The 13835-nt window shown below is 62.6% G+C and overlaps 1 protein-coding gene across 1 annotated transcript in view; it reads left to right on the top strand.

Moving 5' to 3' along the window:
- Positions 1 to 12750, top strand: part of Large1 (LARGE xylosyl- and glucuronyltransferase 1) — a 339499-nt gene extending 326749 nt beyond the window's left edge. The window contains exons 11-14 of the mRNA XM_004623936.2: positions 200 to 478; positions 5914 to 6060; positions 9663 to 9858; positions 11450 to 12750. Coding sequence (XP_004623993.1) covers positions 200 to 478; positions 5914 to 6060; positions 9663 to 9858; positions 11450 to 11647 — 820 coding nt within the window. The 3' untranslated portion in view covers positions 11648 to 12750. The remainder of the gene's footprint in view (positions 1 to 199; positions 479 to 5913; positions 6061 to 9662; positions 9859 to 11449) is intronic.
- Positions 12751 to 13835: the final 1085 nt, after the last annotated feature.

Here is a 13835-nt window from a genome sequence, read left to right as displayed (position 1 = left end):
TGCAGGGTGTGGGGGAGAGAGTGGGGCTAACATGCCTCATGCAGGGTGTGGGGGAGAGAATGGGGCATGGCTTTGCTAGATAGCGCAGTGAAAGCAGAACAGGCCTGGGCGCCCGGGTCCGCGTCCCAGAGGTGGAGGGGGGCTGTGTCCCGCCCAGCGCGGCGGCAGCCGAGGTCGAGCTGTGCCCTCCGTCTCACAGGCTGCAGATGCTGGAGGCCATCTGCAAGCACTGGGAGGGCCCCATCAGCCTGGCCCTGTACCTGTCAGACGCCGAGGCCCAACAGTTCCTGCGCTATGCGCAGGGCTCCGAGGTTCTCATGGGCCGTCACAACGTGGGCTACCACATCGTGTACAAGGAGGGGCAGTTCTATCCCGTGAACCTGCTGCGCAACGTGGCCATGAAGCACACCAGCACGCCCTACATGTTCCTGTCCGACATCGACTTCCTGCCCATGTACGGGCTCTATGAGTACCTCAGGTAAGGGCCTCGGCCTGCGCCGCCCCTCGTGGTTTGCCCAGCGACAGGCTTCCCGGCGCAGGTCAGGAAGACGCGCCAGGCAGGCTGGAAGCTGTCACCGCGCAGCCAGCAGACGGACCCGACCTGCACGTAAGGACAGGCGCGTTGGGCCTCGGAAGTACCCTGCCTGTCTCCGGTCTAGTTCTGTCCGCAGCATCCTGGAAGCACACTGTCTCCTTCCGGTTGGGTCAGGCAGCCCTCGCGTCTCCACCCGGCAGTGATCCCAGGCTGGTCTCTCACACAGAGCTGTGTGACACTGAGGCCCCGCAGTGAGTGACGCGCTTGATGGGTGCCGGACGCAGCTGTGAAGCCCCACCACGGCAGGACTGGCGCCTCTTCGGCCACAGGAGAACTGCAGGGCAGGCCTCTCGGGCCCGGCCTGAGGCTGCGCGGCCAGTGCAGGAGCTCCAGGGTCCGGACGCAGCGGGTCGGCCACGGGGCACCTGTCGATGCAGCTCGAACTGGCGCTGCAGACCTCCGTGTCCGTTTAGCTCCCTGGGCAGGGCAGGGGCACAGGCGCCTGGTGTGCCTGATGGAGGGCGAGATGGCCCCTAGGGAGGGACATTCGGGGTGGAACAAGCAACGGTGCGGGTGGAGGCTGGCCTCGTAGCCCAGAGGTCCTTCCTCGCCAGGAGAAGGCTGAGGTCTCTCCTCAGCGCACGTTGTCTCCCTGCATCTCGCCCCACTGGGCCACACCTGCACCGAGCAGGCCCGGCGGGGCCCTCCCTGGGCTCGCTTGGTTGGGGCAGGCAGCACCGACCTCAGAATCGGAGGGTGGGCCTGGCTGCGGCTCCGCAGCACCGCTCCCCGCCGCCTGACCGCCCTGGCCTTCTGACGTCTGTGTCTTGCTCTCTGTCCCTTGAGGCCACACATATCTGTCTGGGACGTTCTGCCTCAGCAGGGGAAGGAGGCCCACGTTCTCAGCAGCTTCTGCGACATCATGAGCCATTTAACATGGACCTGAGGGGGCGCAGGGCAGGGTCCCCTTGCCTCACTGAGAAGGCAGCTGGAGGCAGGCAGGGAGCTGAGGTGCCAAGCACTGCCGCCCAGGAGTCTGGCCCCGGCTGCCCAGCGGGAGCCCAGTGCGCGTGGAGAGGGCGCCCTCGTGTGGCCATGCGGTGCTCAGGGCTGGCCGCTTCATCTCTCTGCTCTGAGCACTGTTCCGCTCAGAGCCTGGCAGCTGGTGCTGTGGCCTCAAGACAGAGTCCAGCTCAGCCCCTCAGTGGCTCCATGTTGCCCCTGGCCCCAGGCTGTCCTTTCAGATCCCACCTGAGGTGCTGTCTGGTACCACCCTGAGCGCCCACCCCTCCTGAGATTTGGGCTTCTGGTCCTCCATTCTTAGGTCAGCAGAACTTGCAAAGGAACAGAAGTTGGGATTTTCCTAAAAGTGTGTGTGTGTGTGTGTGTGTGTGTGTGTGTGTGTGTGTGTGTTAATCAGTAATCAAAACTAGGTTTTTGGTGTTCCTGAGCCTACTGGGCTGCCTCCTTCCTGGCCCCCCCACCTGCTGACCTGTGCCAGGACCTGCAACCCCCGCCCTTCCCGGGCACCAGAACAGCATGCAGCTGCATCCAAAGCCCTGTCCTCCCTCTGTGGACAGCGGATGGACCTGCCATGGGCTTCCAGAATGCTTTGCTACCGAGTCAGGGCTATTTCCGGCCTGCACGTGGCAAGTGTGTATGCCTCCAACCCGTGTTTCAATTCTGGCTGGAGTTGGGGTAAAGGACAGCATGTGCTGCTGTGACTGCCGTGCCCAGTGAGGACAGGCGCCCCTCACACTGACACTGAGCAGAAGCTGTGCCAAGCTGTCCAAATGCTGCTAGTGAAGACGCCATCATGTGCCCTGTCCTGCTGCTGCCCAGCATTGTGTCCCCTCCCCATCACTCTTCCCTCTGGGGTGGGTCATTTCCACAGGGCAACGTGGTGAGGCCCAGAGAGGTTAGTGTTAGAGGAGAAGGGGGCCTCTGTCCACACACCCTGCTCACCCCATGGGCAAGGCCAGGTCATTCTGAAAGCCCAGGCTCCCCAAACCTTCGGATCTCGCCCTAAAGGTTCCTCTCATCCTTCCTGAGGTCCTCCTTGGTTCCCCAAAACATTCAGCATGCTCACCCCGGAGCAGCGGCTAACACTGCGGCCCCCCAGTCCAGCTGGAAGACAGTGCCGGCCTGAGGCTTGGACCTGGCAGTGCGGCGTCACTGAAGTCTTGCTCCTCGCCCTGCGTCTCCTGAAGGAGGGGTGGGCGCTGTGCCTCAGCCCTGCAGCCTAGATCTCTGGGGAGTGGCCAGAGCCACACAGACAGCATGTGGGCACAAGCTCCAGGACGCTCCCGGGGCAGGGGACTCACTGAGCCTGCCATGTGCTGAGCCTTCCACCTCCTGCCGCGCGCTGTAGGGTGAGGCCAGTAGTTCCTCCTGAAGGATGATGCCAGGGGTCCTGCTAGGGCCATCAGAGTACTCAGCGTTGGGGCCCTCTGCCAGCCCCGCCAGCTGGCACCTGCCTGCAAACCCCAGTGCAGCCAGCGCACTGCAGGGACCGTCTTGACTTCTGCGCTCACTGCAGAGAGGCCTGCCTCGGTTCCTGCCCTGTTACAGCCAGCTCAGGTGTGTGCCGCTCTACAGTGAGGCAGCGGCAATGAGCGTGTAGCAGATTCACTTCTGGCTGTGACCTCTGACCTTTTCCTACTCGGCGACATGCAGCGCAGTGCTGTGTCCTGAGGCTGGGGCCCTCTGCCACGGTGACAAGCCACGCTGTTGGCAGTCAGCATGTTCTCGGCTGCAAGCACGCAGCCTCCCGGCCTTCCCGCCCTGTGCAGCAGGGCTCTCACTATGCAGTGCTGCGAAGACCAAGGATGCTGGCATCCAGAGCCTCCCGCCGTCCCCCGTGGCCAGCTCTGTGCTGGGTGTGGCTCACGTAGCATGGAGGGGGAGGTGCCGCCCTGGACTGTCACTGTCGCCGAGGCGCTGGTTGCTGCAGTGGTACAGGCAGAAGACAGACTCAAGTCAGCCACTGCCAGCCCCGGGACCCAGAGCCCGAGCTGCTGGAGCCTGCGGCGCTGGGGCAGGCTCTGTGCCACCACCACCTGATCTGGGGACAGTGAGGACAGCTGCCGGCTGTGTTGAAGCCCTTGCATGCCACACCTCCCAGCACTTCAGTGGTCTCGGCAGAGCCGAGCACAGCGGTGCCGGTCAGGAGCAGCGGTGCTCCGAGCAGCGTGCACAGGGAGTGCTCCATGCTGAGGACATGAACACTCGGCACCGGCGATTGATCGCCGATGGTGGACCAGGTGCGCTGTAAGGGACCCAGTGCACCTGCGTGTTGGTGCACTCTTGTGCCTCTCCTGACCAGTGAACTCCTGCTTGCGGCAGAGCCCCGTGGTGGATGCCAGCCCCGCCCATGCACCTGCTCGGCCCTGCAGACCACAGGAGTTCATGCCCCGCCTGCAGCCACTGATACAGAACCCACAGGCATGTCAGAAGGACACTGCTACACCAGCGTGTGCTGCACTTAGATCTCGGGGCCACGTGCTGTCCCTGACCCCCGCCTGTCCACACCCAGCACAAAAAGTGGAGGCAGCAGCATGGCGGCTCTGCCCTGACTGACCCAGCCCCAGCCCTCATGACCGTTCCTACAGCCTCAGCAGGGGCTTCCGGTGCTTCCCAGGTCTGCAGTCTCGGGGGCCGCTGCGACCTCCACACCACAGGGCCAGCAGCAACCCCAGTCTCACCTGACTGCCTCGCCAAAGCCATTGCTTTGCGATTGGCTTAGACGAGGTCATCTCTCCATGCAGGAAGGCACCAGGCCTCACGCCCGACTCCAGGACCCCCAGAAGCCCCCAGGCCACAGACACTGGTCCCTGGGGAGGGCTCAGGACAGCTCTGTCCCTCTGGAAGTCAGGAGGTCATGGGGCTCAGTGGGGTGGCTGAGTCCTGTGTCTGTGTGTGTGTGTAGAGTCACAAGGGTGGGGAGCTTCCCTCCCGGGGTGGTCAGACGTCTCCCTAGGCAGGCAGGGCAGGCAGCACTCTGGGAGTGGCCCTGCTGGCCCAGGCACACTGGGGAGTGGGAGCTGGAGTAGTGGGTGTGACTGCAGCGGGGATGAGGCTCAGCCAGTGAGCTCCGTGGGACCCTGCGCCGTGCTCATGCCCCGGTCTGTGTGTGTTTTGTCCATCCCTCTGTAGCTCAGCTGTCCCAGCCTCCCACCCTACCTCCACCACACTCACTTCTTAAAATAATCAGCTGCAGGTGCAGCCTTGGGCCCGTGGGCTGTGGCACGTGGAGACACTTAGAACAGGGCGTGGGCGCCACCAGGCGGACATAGCCGCCTGGGTCTCTGAGCAACCAACATGCAGGAGGTGCTTGGGGCCTGCGGACTGAGGAGCAGGCACCCCGTGCTGGGACAGCTCCCCGCACACCACAGGGCTCCAGGGCTTCTGTGGACCTCTCTGGCCCAACCCCATCACTGCAAGCAGTGGAGAGGGGTGCAGCTGACAGGCAGAGGCTGACTACGGTGCCAGCCTGGAGCAGGGGCCTCGGCAGCCCTCCCGTCAACAGGCGGTGCGGAGGCATGGCAGGCCCAGCCGACTCGGCTCTGGCTCTCGCCCGAGCTAAGCATAGCTCCGAGCATCACCCACTGTGAGCCTTCAACACCTCCCCGAGGCAGGGACACGTGGCCATCCGTCATGTGGCGCATGACCGACTCAGGGTTAATGAAAGGTGTGAGCTAGAAACGAGATTCAGAGGTGTCAAGGTGAACCCCAGCTGGGCTCTCATGGCCACCTCTCCCCAAGGAAAGCTGGTGAGACCCCAAGTTGACCAGGCTGGCTGCAGAGAGCTGTCCTGTGCCTGCCCTGCCCTGTTGAGTGTGGACCCAGCCCCGCTGGTGTCATCCTCCCTGCAGCTCTGACCTGGTCCCTGCCCTGCATGGGCTCACGATGGGTGGTGCAACCGCAGAACAGTGGTCCTGCAGGCTCTGGCACTGCCACTTGCAGGAGCACTCAGATGCCTTCCGGTGCCCACCATAACCAACAGTGAGCCGGGAAGTGACGAGAGCCCCACAGGGCAGTCACTTCCATTTGTCCCTGGGGGGCCATCTCACGCCAGACGTTCCCAGAATGTTGGATCACTGTGCTCGCAGCCACTCGCTGCAAGGCAAGGGCCACCTGGGTTCCATGGGGCCCCTTGGGACTCGGCCAGCACTGTCCCCGTGCTGCTCTGTGGCCAGCAGTGCAGAGGGAGGAACAGGAAGTCCCCTGACCCTCCGTTCGCACCTAGAGTGGCCACCTCACCCTGGCATCCAGCGCCCAGAAGGCCGGGCTCCCTGGCCGGTGTCTCGCGGGCTGCAGGGCCGCTCTGAGCCAGGGCCTCAGCCGGCCTGGACTCCACCTGCCGCCCCTCTTTCCAGGAAGTCTGTCGTGCAGCTGGACCTAGCCAACACCAAGAAGGCGATGATCGTGCCTGCGTTTGAGACGCTGCGCTACCGGCTCTCCTTCCCCAAGTCCAAGGCAGAGTTGCTGTCTATGCTGGACATGGGGACCCTCTTCACGTTCAGGTGAGTGGCCAGCGCCGTCCTCTGTGGTGAGGAGGACTCCATCCCGGTAGCCCAGCGTCAGTCGTGGCTCCGTGAGGAGGCCTGAGAACCGCAGCCGTGCTTGGGCTCCCTGCCCGTCCGACCTGATGGAGAGACGTCTCGGGGAGCCGGGTGCAGGGCTCAGGGCAGGCCCGCTTCCGTCCACCCCTGCGCTCTGCCCACCCTGCTCCGTCTCCTGCTCTGCACGCCCCTGGAGGTGGGCATGCCCCTGGAGGTGGGCTCCCTTCTGTGAACACCCTGGGTCAGCTGTCTTTTTGGGCATGATTGGTGTATTCTCCAAGCCCTGCAGGCCTGGCCTGGGTGGCGGTGGCTCTGCCCCAGAGTCTTCGGAGGTGACTCCAGCTGCATACAGCTAATGCGGGCCTTGAAGGCCATGCTGCCACCAGGACCGAGAGAACTAAGCCCCATTTTCCTCCTCGGTAGCCTGGAATCCTGCAGGGAGCTGCTGGGTGTCCATGGGCTCTGGCTCCCAAGGCCAGGCACGTGCAGGGGGCAGGTGAGTGGGAGCCCTGCGGACCCCTGGCAGCCTCCTTCTAGGCTCAGCGAGTGAGTTTGAAATCATGCAGGTACCACCGGCTTGAACCTCCAACGGCACCTGTGTGACAGTGCCATTAGACAGCTTGTGCCACCCGCTGGGAGTGTCCCCTGCCACCTGGTGGGTGGCCAAGCAGGTACCTTCATGGGTCAAGTTGGCAGGAAAGTAACACACCCAAGCAGAGCCACCTGGCCGCAAGACGAGCAAATTAGGGCCCCGTCGGGTTGTGTTCGTTGCCTGCCCCAAGCTGTCCTGTTTCCAGAGAGAATTACAGGCATGCGCGGCAGGGTGCTTGGCATGAGCCAGGCGTGGTGACCTCCCAGATCTGACAAACCAGGAGGGTAAAGGCTCTAGCAGTCTGGGCAGCCAAACAGCTCGCCCAGCAGCATAGACTCGGCCTGGCCCGCAGAGCCGCCGCGCTTCCACCAGGCACTGACGAGTCCTGCACTTTCCTGCCAGTCAGTGTTTGAAGTGACAGAATGAAGCTCGCTCCTGGAAACCCACCCCTCTGAGCCCCGCCTGGTCGCTGGGCTCCCAGAAGATTTCCAGCTGCCTTCCTCCACTCCAGCCCTGGTGACCTGAGAGCCCTCCTCTAGGCTCGTGCCTGGGCGCGAGTTGCTGTCGTCTGCTGTGTCTGTGATTAAACTTCACCCGACAGCTCAGGAGCCCCAGGCCAGGTGCTCAATTTAGCCCTTCCTTCGAGACTTGTCTCTGTCCCCTGCTCTCTGTATAAGGAGCACTTCGGCTGCAAGTGGCTGAGGCCTGCTCCCTGCCACGCCTGGGATGAAGGGGCTTCTCCCAGCCTCATCGTCCTCCAGACTGGCTTCTCGTGGCTGGGTCCCTGCCTGCCGCACCCAGACCCAGGACTCCCTCAGACACTGAAGCTTGGCAACGTGGGCTCCGTGGTCCAGGCCTCCTCTTCCTGCCGGTACCATACAAGACGGAGCCAGGACCCCGTCCCACCAGTGCAGTGTGGTTTCTGAGGCTGCCATGCTGTGGTGTCAGGGCCTGGTATCCACAGAGCCCCTGAAGTCTCGTCCTGCAGATGCAGGGGAGGCATCAAACAGGCTCAGGCTCAGGCTGGGCTGGGCTTTAGCTCCCTGCTCCCATTCTGCCCAGCCCCCTGCTGCTCTCTGGGCAGAGCAGACAGAGCTGCCTCCCCAGCTGGATCAGAACTGACACGGCCACTCGTTTGTCTGACTCCACTCCCCATTACAGCAGGCTGAGAGCTTAGCATCTGAAGATTGTGACCACAGGGTCACAGAGCTGGTGCCTGTGGGTCATCGTCGCCTTTGGGCAGGACGGGAGAAGCAGTAAGAACACCTTGTTCGTGGGTGACCCAGCTCCATGTGCGTTGTGCAGATGGGTCCTCCTACTGCCTCCCTTGGGGTCATGACCAGCACCCTTTTACTGGAAGGCAGTGAACCTGCCCCCACTGGTGCAAGGGCAGAATTCAAACCCACTTGGGGAAGCCACCTCCCAGGCCACCAGCTGCGTGGAGCGCCTTCTGCGTGCTGTCTGCTGCTCCTTCCCCAGCTCCTTGTGTTCCTCCGCATCTGGCCAGCTCCATGCTGCTCTACCCGGGGCTGCTCTACCCGGGGCTCTCCCAAGGAAAGCCCCATGGTGGGGTCCTCCACGCGGCAGAGGTGGCCCTTGGACCCGGCTGGCTGGCCCGCTGCACTGGAGCCTGGAGTCCTGGCTGCCCCTCAGGCTTCGTGGCTCCTGTCTGAGGTCAGAGACAGCAACCAGCAGCTCCGTGGCCTCCTTGGATTCGCCCTTTGCTGACTCCTGAGAAACCTTCCACACCCAGAAGGTCTTTGGGGCTGCGTGAGTGTCAGGTCCCCTCCATCTGCCCCAGCAGCACAGCTCTGTGGAAGGCCACCCACCAGCCAGTGCCACGCAACCTGCCCGGACAAGGCCCCGAGGTGCAGAAGACCCCAGCCTCCGGGTGACAGTGACCTCCTGCCGGCAGCTGTGGGCCCAGGGACTGCAGTCGCCCCACCCTCCCATGCTGTCCTCGTGGTTCTGCCGCCTGCCACTTGGGCATGGACTGTGTCTCTGGCTTTATTCTGCTCTCAGCAGCTATGAAGACGTCTCTCTCCATGCTGGATCTGTCAGGGGCCTCTGGGCCCCTCCCTTCCCATCTGTTCATCCTTCATTCCATCTGGAACCCGTCACCGAGCCCCTGTCCAGGCTGTCCAGGCGGGCAGAGCCATGCAGGGGCAGGTCAATCATGGGCAGGCATGACCTGACACCAGCTGAGCAGGAACTGAAAACCCTGCACCGTGTGGCAGGCCACGTGGTCCCATGCATGTCGAGCTAGTGTCCACATTAGCAGCTGCACCTTGGCCCACAGCTGTGTCCACTCTGTTGCTGCATTAGGAATTCTGGGCCATTGGTCCCTGCCCAGCAGGCTTGTGCCCTCCAGCCAGGGCCCCCGTCCCCATCTCCTGTCCTCCACCTGCTGCAGGTGGCCTCTCGCCACTGCCAGCTAGCTTCCTTCTCTCCCGGCATGCGCTGTCGGGGTAGGCGTCTGGTATCCTAGCATCCTGGTTGCTGCCATGTGGCCCCATACGCAGCTCGCAGCATGGCCCTTCGTTTCCTTCTGGATCTACACTGACACTTCCCTGACCAGGCATGCCCGCCTCGGCCAGCCCCGCTTTGTTAATCTGTTTCCCTGGTCAGGAACCTAGTTCTGCCCCAGAAATCCCTGTAGCCATACGACGTAACACAGGGATTCTGAGGCAGGGCTTTGCCTCCTGGCGGGCTGCCCCGGGGGTGCCCAGCTGGCTCAGCAAGGAGCGACCCTGGAGTCTACCCCACGAGAGCACCCAGGCTCGTGCTGGCCACCCCCCAGGGCACATTTCCTCAGGGCGTAGACGAGCTCAGTGTGAGCTCAGATCTGTGGCGAAAGAACACACACCTAGCAGCGTAGAGCGGCTGTCCCTGTCCCCGCACCCACCCAGGGGCAGGTGCCCAAGGCTGGGCTTCATGCCCACACTCAGTGGCTTTTCTCCCTGTATCCCAGGTACCACGTCTGGACAAAAGGCCACGCACCCACGAACTTCGCCAAGTGGCGGACTGCCACCACGCCTTACCGGGTGGAGTGGGAAGCCGACTTCGAGCCTTATGTTGTAGTGAGGCGGGACTGCCCCGACTATGACCGCAGGTTCGTGGGCTTCGGCTGGAACAAGGTGGCTCATATCATGGAGCTGGACGCACAGGTGAGGGGCGGTGTCCGCCGGGGGTGGGGGCTTGAGGCTTTTGGACTGGGCTGGGAGTTCTGGGAAGACACCCAGGAGGCCACTGAGACCCACTCACCACTGCTCCCTTCAGCCTGAAGAGTGGTGAGGTTCGGGCTCCCTTGGGCCACAAATCCCCACGCGTGATTTGAGTACATTGGCAGCCTCTTCGAGGGGTGCCCAGGGTGCAGTGGAGCTCTCTGTGAGCTCCAGGCATGCCTGGGCTGCCAGGGCCCTCAGCTGGCAGCTCCCATGCCCCACATCTCACCCAGACAGACACGCAGCGGCCCTTTCTGCTGTCATCTGCCAGCTCCTGTGTCACACACAGAAATCCAAGCTGACCCGGTTCCTTCAGAGGGGCGCCCAGCACAGCCCCACCCCTCCCTGGGGCCACCCATCTCTAGGCGCCTGCTCCTGCTGGCAGCAGTTGGGTTACAGCCGGAGCCGAGGTGCCCAGTGCCCGCCGGCGTGGGCAGCCCTGCATCTCTGCTGTGCTGGCCCACGGCCCCGCGAGGTTGGGGGCCACGAGGGCTGAGAGCCACAGTGCAGACAGAGGGGTCCATCCTGAGGGAAAGGAGGCGGCCCTCAGGGACATGGTTCCCGAATCCCAGGGAAGGCGCCCAGGCTGCTCCGTCAGACAGCAGGGTGCAGGGCTTTCTGTGTCGTGCATGAGTCTGGTGGCACCATGAGGTGAGCGGTTTCCAGAAAGCCGATTCTTCTGGCGCTGTGACTGCTGGTTTTCGACAGTGTCGTGGGGTTCTTGAAAACGCAGTGCCCGTTTTCCTTTCCTGGTCTGTAGTGCATGTCACATGTAACTACTCCTCCCCGTGACTCGTGGAGGCCATAGCTGGTCGCCTGGCTACACCCACAGGAGCCAGAGGTAGGCAGGCCTCTGCCCCCACCATGTCCCCAGGGGCCTGAGCACTGGGGCATCCTGCCCAGGGTCCCCATGGCTTCTCCTCGCCATCAGCTTTGGGCCAGAAGCAGCTGTCCCCAGCCGCCTCATCCCCTCTGGGCCCAGAAGCCCGCTGAGCAGAGCTGGCAGACGCTGTGCCCGGACGCAGAGGGAGGAGGTGGCTGGGCCCATGCCCACCTCTCCTGCCAGGCCACATGGCAGATCCGTGCCGTGGCGGCTGTCAGAGGCCGCTGGTGCTTGGACTGAGGATTTGGCCACGTCCTGCCAGAGTGCGGAGGGCACTCTGTGGTGACCTGTGACAAAAGGCAGCGGCGAGGTTTGCTCTGGGCGAGCTTCCCCCCCAGCTGAGGGTTTGCGTTTGTTCCCTCCTCGCCTTCTCTGGCCCCACCAGCCCGGCTGGGGAAGCTGTCAGCACCAAGCGCCATCACAGGACACAGACAGCAGCGTGAGGGCCCAGTGGCTGTCCTGCAGCCTCGACTCCCGGTGACCCCGTGTGGGTTGTGATCTGGCTCCTCCTCCAAGCCAGACAGGAAGCCAAGGCTCAAAGCCTGATGTCCCAGACAGGGCCGTGGGATCAGTCCAAGCCCTGCCCTCGGGGGGCCGCAGTGCCGCCCGCAGGCCTGACCGGCCCTCACCCCGCTCTCGGTCTGCCTGCAGGAGTACGAGTTCACTGTGCTGCCCAACGCCTACATGATCCACATGCCCCACGCGCCCAGCTTCGACATCACCAAGTTCCGCTCCAACAAGCAGTACCGCGTGTGTCTCAAGACGCTCAAGGAGGAGTTCCAGCAGGACATGTCGCGCCGCTATGGCTTCGCTGCCCTCAAGTATCTCACGGCCGAGAACAACAGCTAGCGCTGGAGAAAGCCACCGCCAGGGACAGACAAACCGCAGGGGCCGGCCGCTCCTGCTCACCGCCCACCGGCCCGCCTCCAGATCAAAGTCCAGCAGTGCTGCTTCAGTTCCTTTTTCTTAGTCTCTCTGGCCCCACCAAGCTGCTGTCACCACAGAGAGCTTGGACCAGAGCCAGCCTCGCTCTGCAGCTCAGAGTGTGGGAAGATGGCAGAGTGGCCCAAGTCACTCACCTCGAGAAAGGGTCACGGAACAGGAGCACAGGCCAGGAGAGGGGTCTCCTCTCACCACAGAGTCACAGACCCAGGCCAGGTGTGGGGGCCATTGCAGATCCACCCTGGCTTCAGGGAGGAGGTAGCGGTGCTGGGCTCGGGCGCCAGGAGGCCAGAGCAAGGCACGGCTTCCCCGGGCATGTTCCTCCGTGCCGCACTGTGCAGCCGGCCGGGCCAGGGCCGAGGGTTTGACAGCCATGGAGGAAAGCCCAAGGGGACATGGCACCCACCTGGGGGACCTGGAGGAGGGCTGGCTGGTATCTTCAAAGTCCCTCTTGTTTTGTTTTGATTTATTTTACTTTGGGGGGTTTTGTTTTATTTTTGGTTTGAGAATCCAAAATGGAAAATGGGGTCCTTTAAGGCACTAGAGGAAACCCACTGCCTCCACGAGTCCCTGCAGATTTTGGGAATGGGACTGCTTCCTCCAGGGTCGGTTCCAGGGCCCAAAACGTGGAACTGATTGTGCTGATGGGAGCCGGCAGTGAGGCCCTGGGGACAGTGGCCAGTCCTTGAGGGGAGGGCTTGGCAGGGGGCTGCGAGCACACGGAGGGTGTGACCCTGGGGGACTTGCACCATCCCAGGAGCCCGGCTCTGGAGACTTGCAGGCTGCATGGGCCGCAGGAGGCAGGGGCAGTTTTCCCGAGACCCAGCCCGGCGGCTGCACCGCACGCCCCAGACGGAGGACGCTGGGCTTCACCCGTTCCTTACTCTTCACTGTTCATGTTGTGTCTACACTGATGAGAAGAGCTGGTGCCCTCCTCGGCAGGGCTGTGTGTATCGAATTGCCATGTGACCAGCGAAAGCTGCACTCAATAAATGGAAGTTCAGACTGTTTCCTCCATCACCGCCCCGTCTCTTGGTGCTGGGGTGGAGCCGTGGGGTGCCAGGTACGCCCCAGCCTTCTTTTCTGGTTTTTATTTTGAGGCAAGGTCTCTCTGTATTGCCCAGGTTAGGTTCCAGCTTGCAGGTCTCCGGTCTCAGCCTCCCAGAGTGCAGGGCCGACAGGTGTGCAGCCCAGCCCCTCTCACCAGAAGCCGCCACCTCCCTCGGCGCCATCCAGACCCACAGCAGCAACCCTCCTGGGCTTTCCACTCTCCTGGGCTATGCTCCTCTCGTCTGAGCCCTAACATCTTCCCTCCTTGCCTCAGGCCCCATCTTACGTTATCCTGTAACCCTCGAGCATGTTGAGATTTTCCGTCTGGCTTCCACCTTGTGAGGGGTCCTGTTACACCAGGTGTGCACCCCATAGCTGGGTGAGGAGAGGACCCCGTTCCTTGGGTGCAGCGGCCAGACGGGGCCCAAAGGAGTTGGCGGGAGACACTGCCGCTCATGTGCCTGGCAGAGGGGTTTCCTGTTTAGACAAGAAGTAGAAAACTCGCAGCTAGGACTGTTCCATACATAGATAATTTATAGAGAGAAAACATACCCACGTGGCACATGTGTGTGTGCCCAGCATGTCCGTGGCACATGTACACAGCCAGTAGTACAAAGGTAACATAAGCGCCGTGAGAACTACACAATGCTGTAGAGCAGGTGCTCGGAGTGCACTGAAAACCTAAGTTTCTCCAGGCAGCACTGAGCCCGCAGGGCCTCAGAACCTGCCGTGCGAGTCTCCCTGATTCCCATCCCAGCACCCACTGCCTGGCCTCTCCGCTCTGTGCCCACATGGGCACACATGCACACACGATGCTCCTGGGCACACGTAACACAAGTTCCTCCTCCCTACAGGTCCGTTTTAGCCATATGTTTTGAGTGAATCTTTCCCAGCCAGGTGGAAAATCAACTGCCAAAAAGTATTAAAAAAAAAAAAAAAAACCCGTATTTAATTTCCCAAAGCCTTAAGAAAATCGCCCTGGCACCGGGATCATGCCCAGCTCCGCCGGCATGTCGATGGGCCTAGCTAGACCTGCAGTCTGTTC

Source organism: Octodon degus, unplaced genomic scaffold (assembly GCF_000260255.1).
Source record: "Octodon degus isolate 3935 unplaced genomic scaffold, OctDeg1.0 scaffold00004, whole genome shotgun sequence".
NCBI classification, from domain to species: Eukaryota; Metazoa; Chordata; class Mammalia; order Rodentia; family Octodontidae; genus Octodon; species Octodon degus.
The sequence above is the reverse complement of the archived record's forward strand: the minus strand, read 5'-3'. Positions and strand labels throughout refer to the sequence as shown.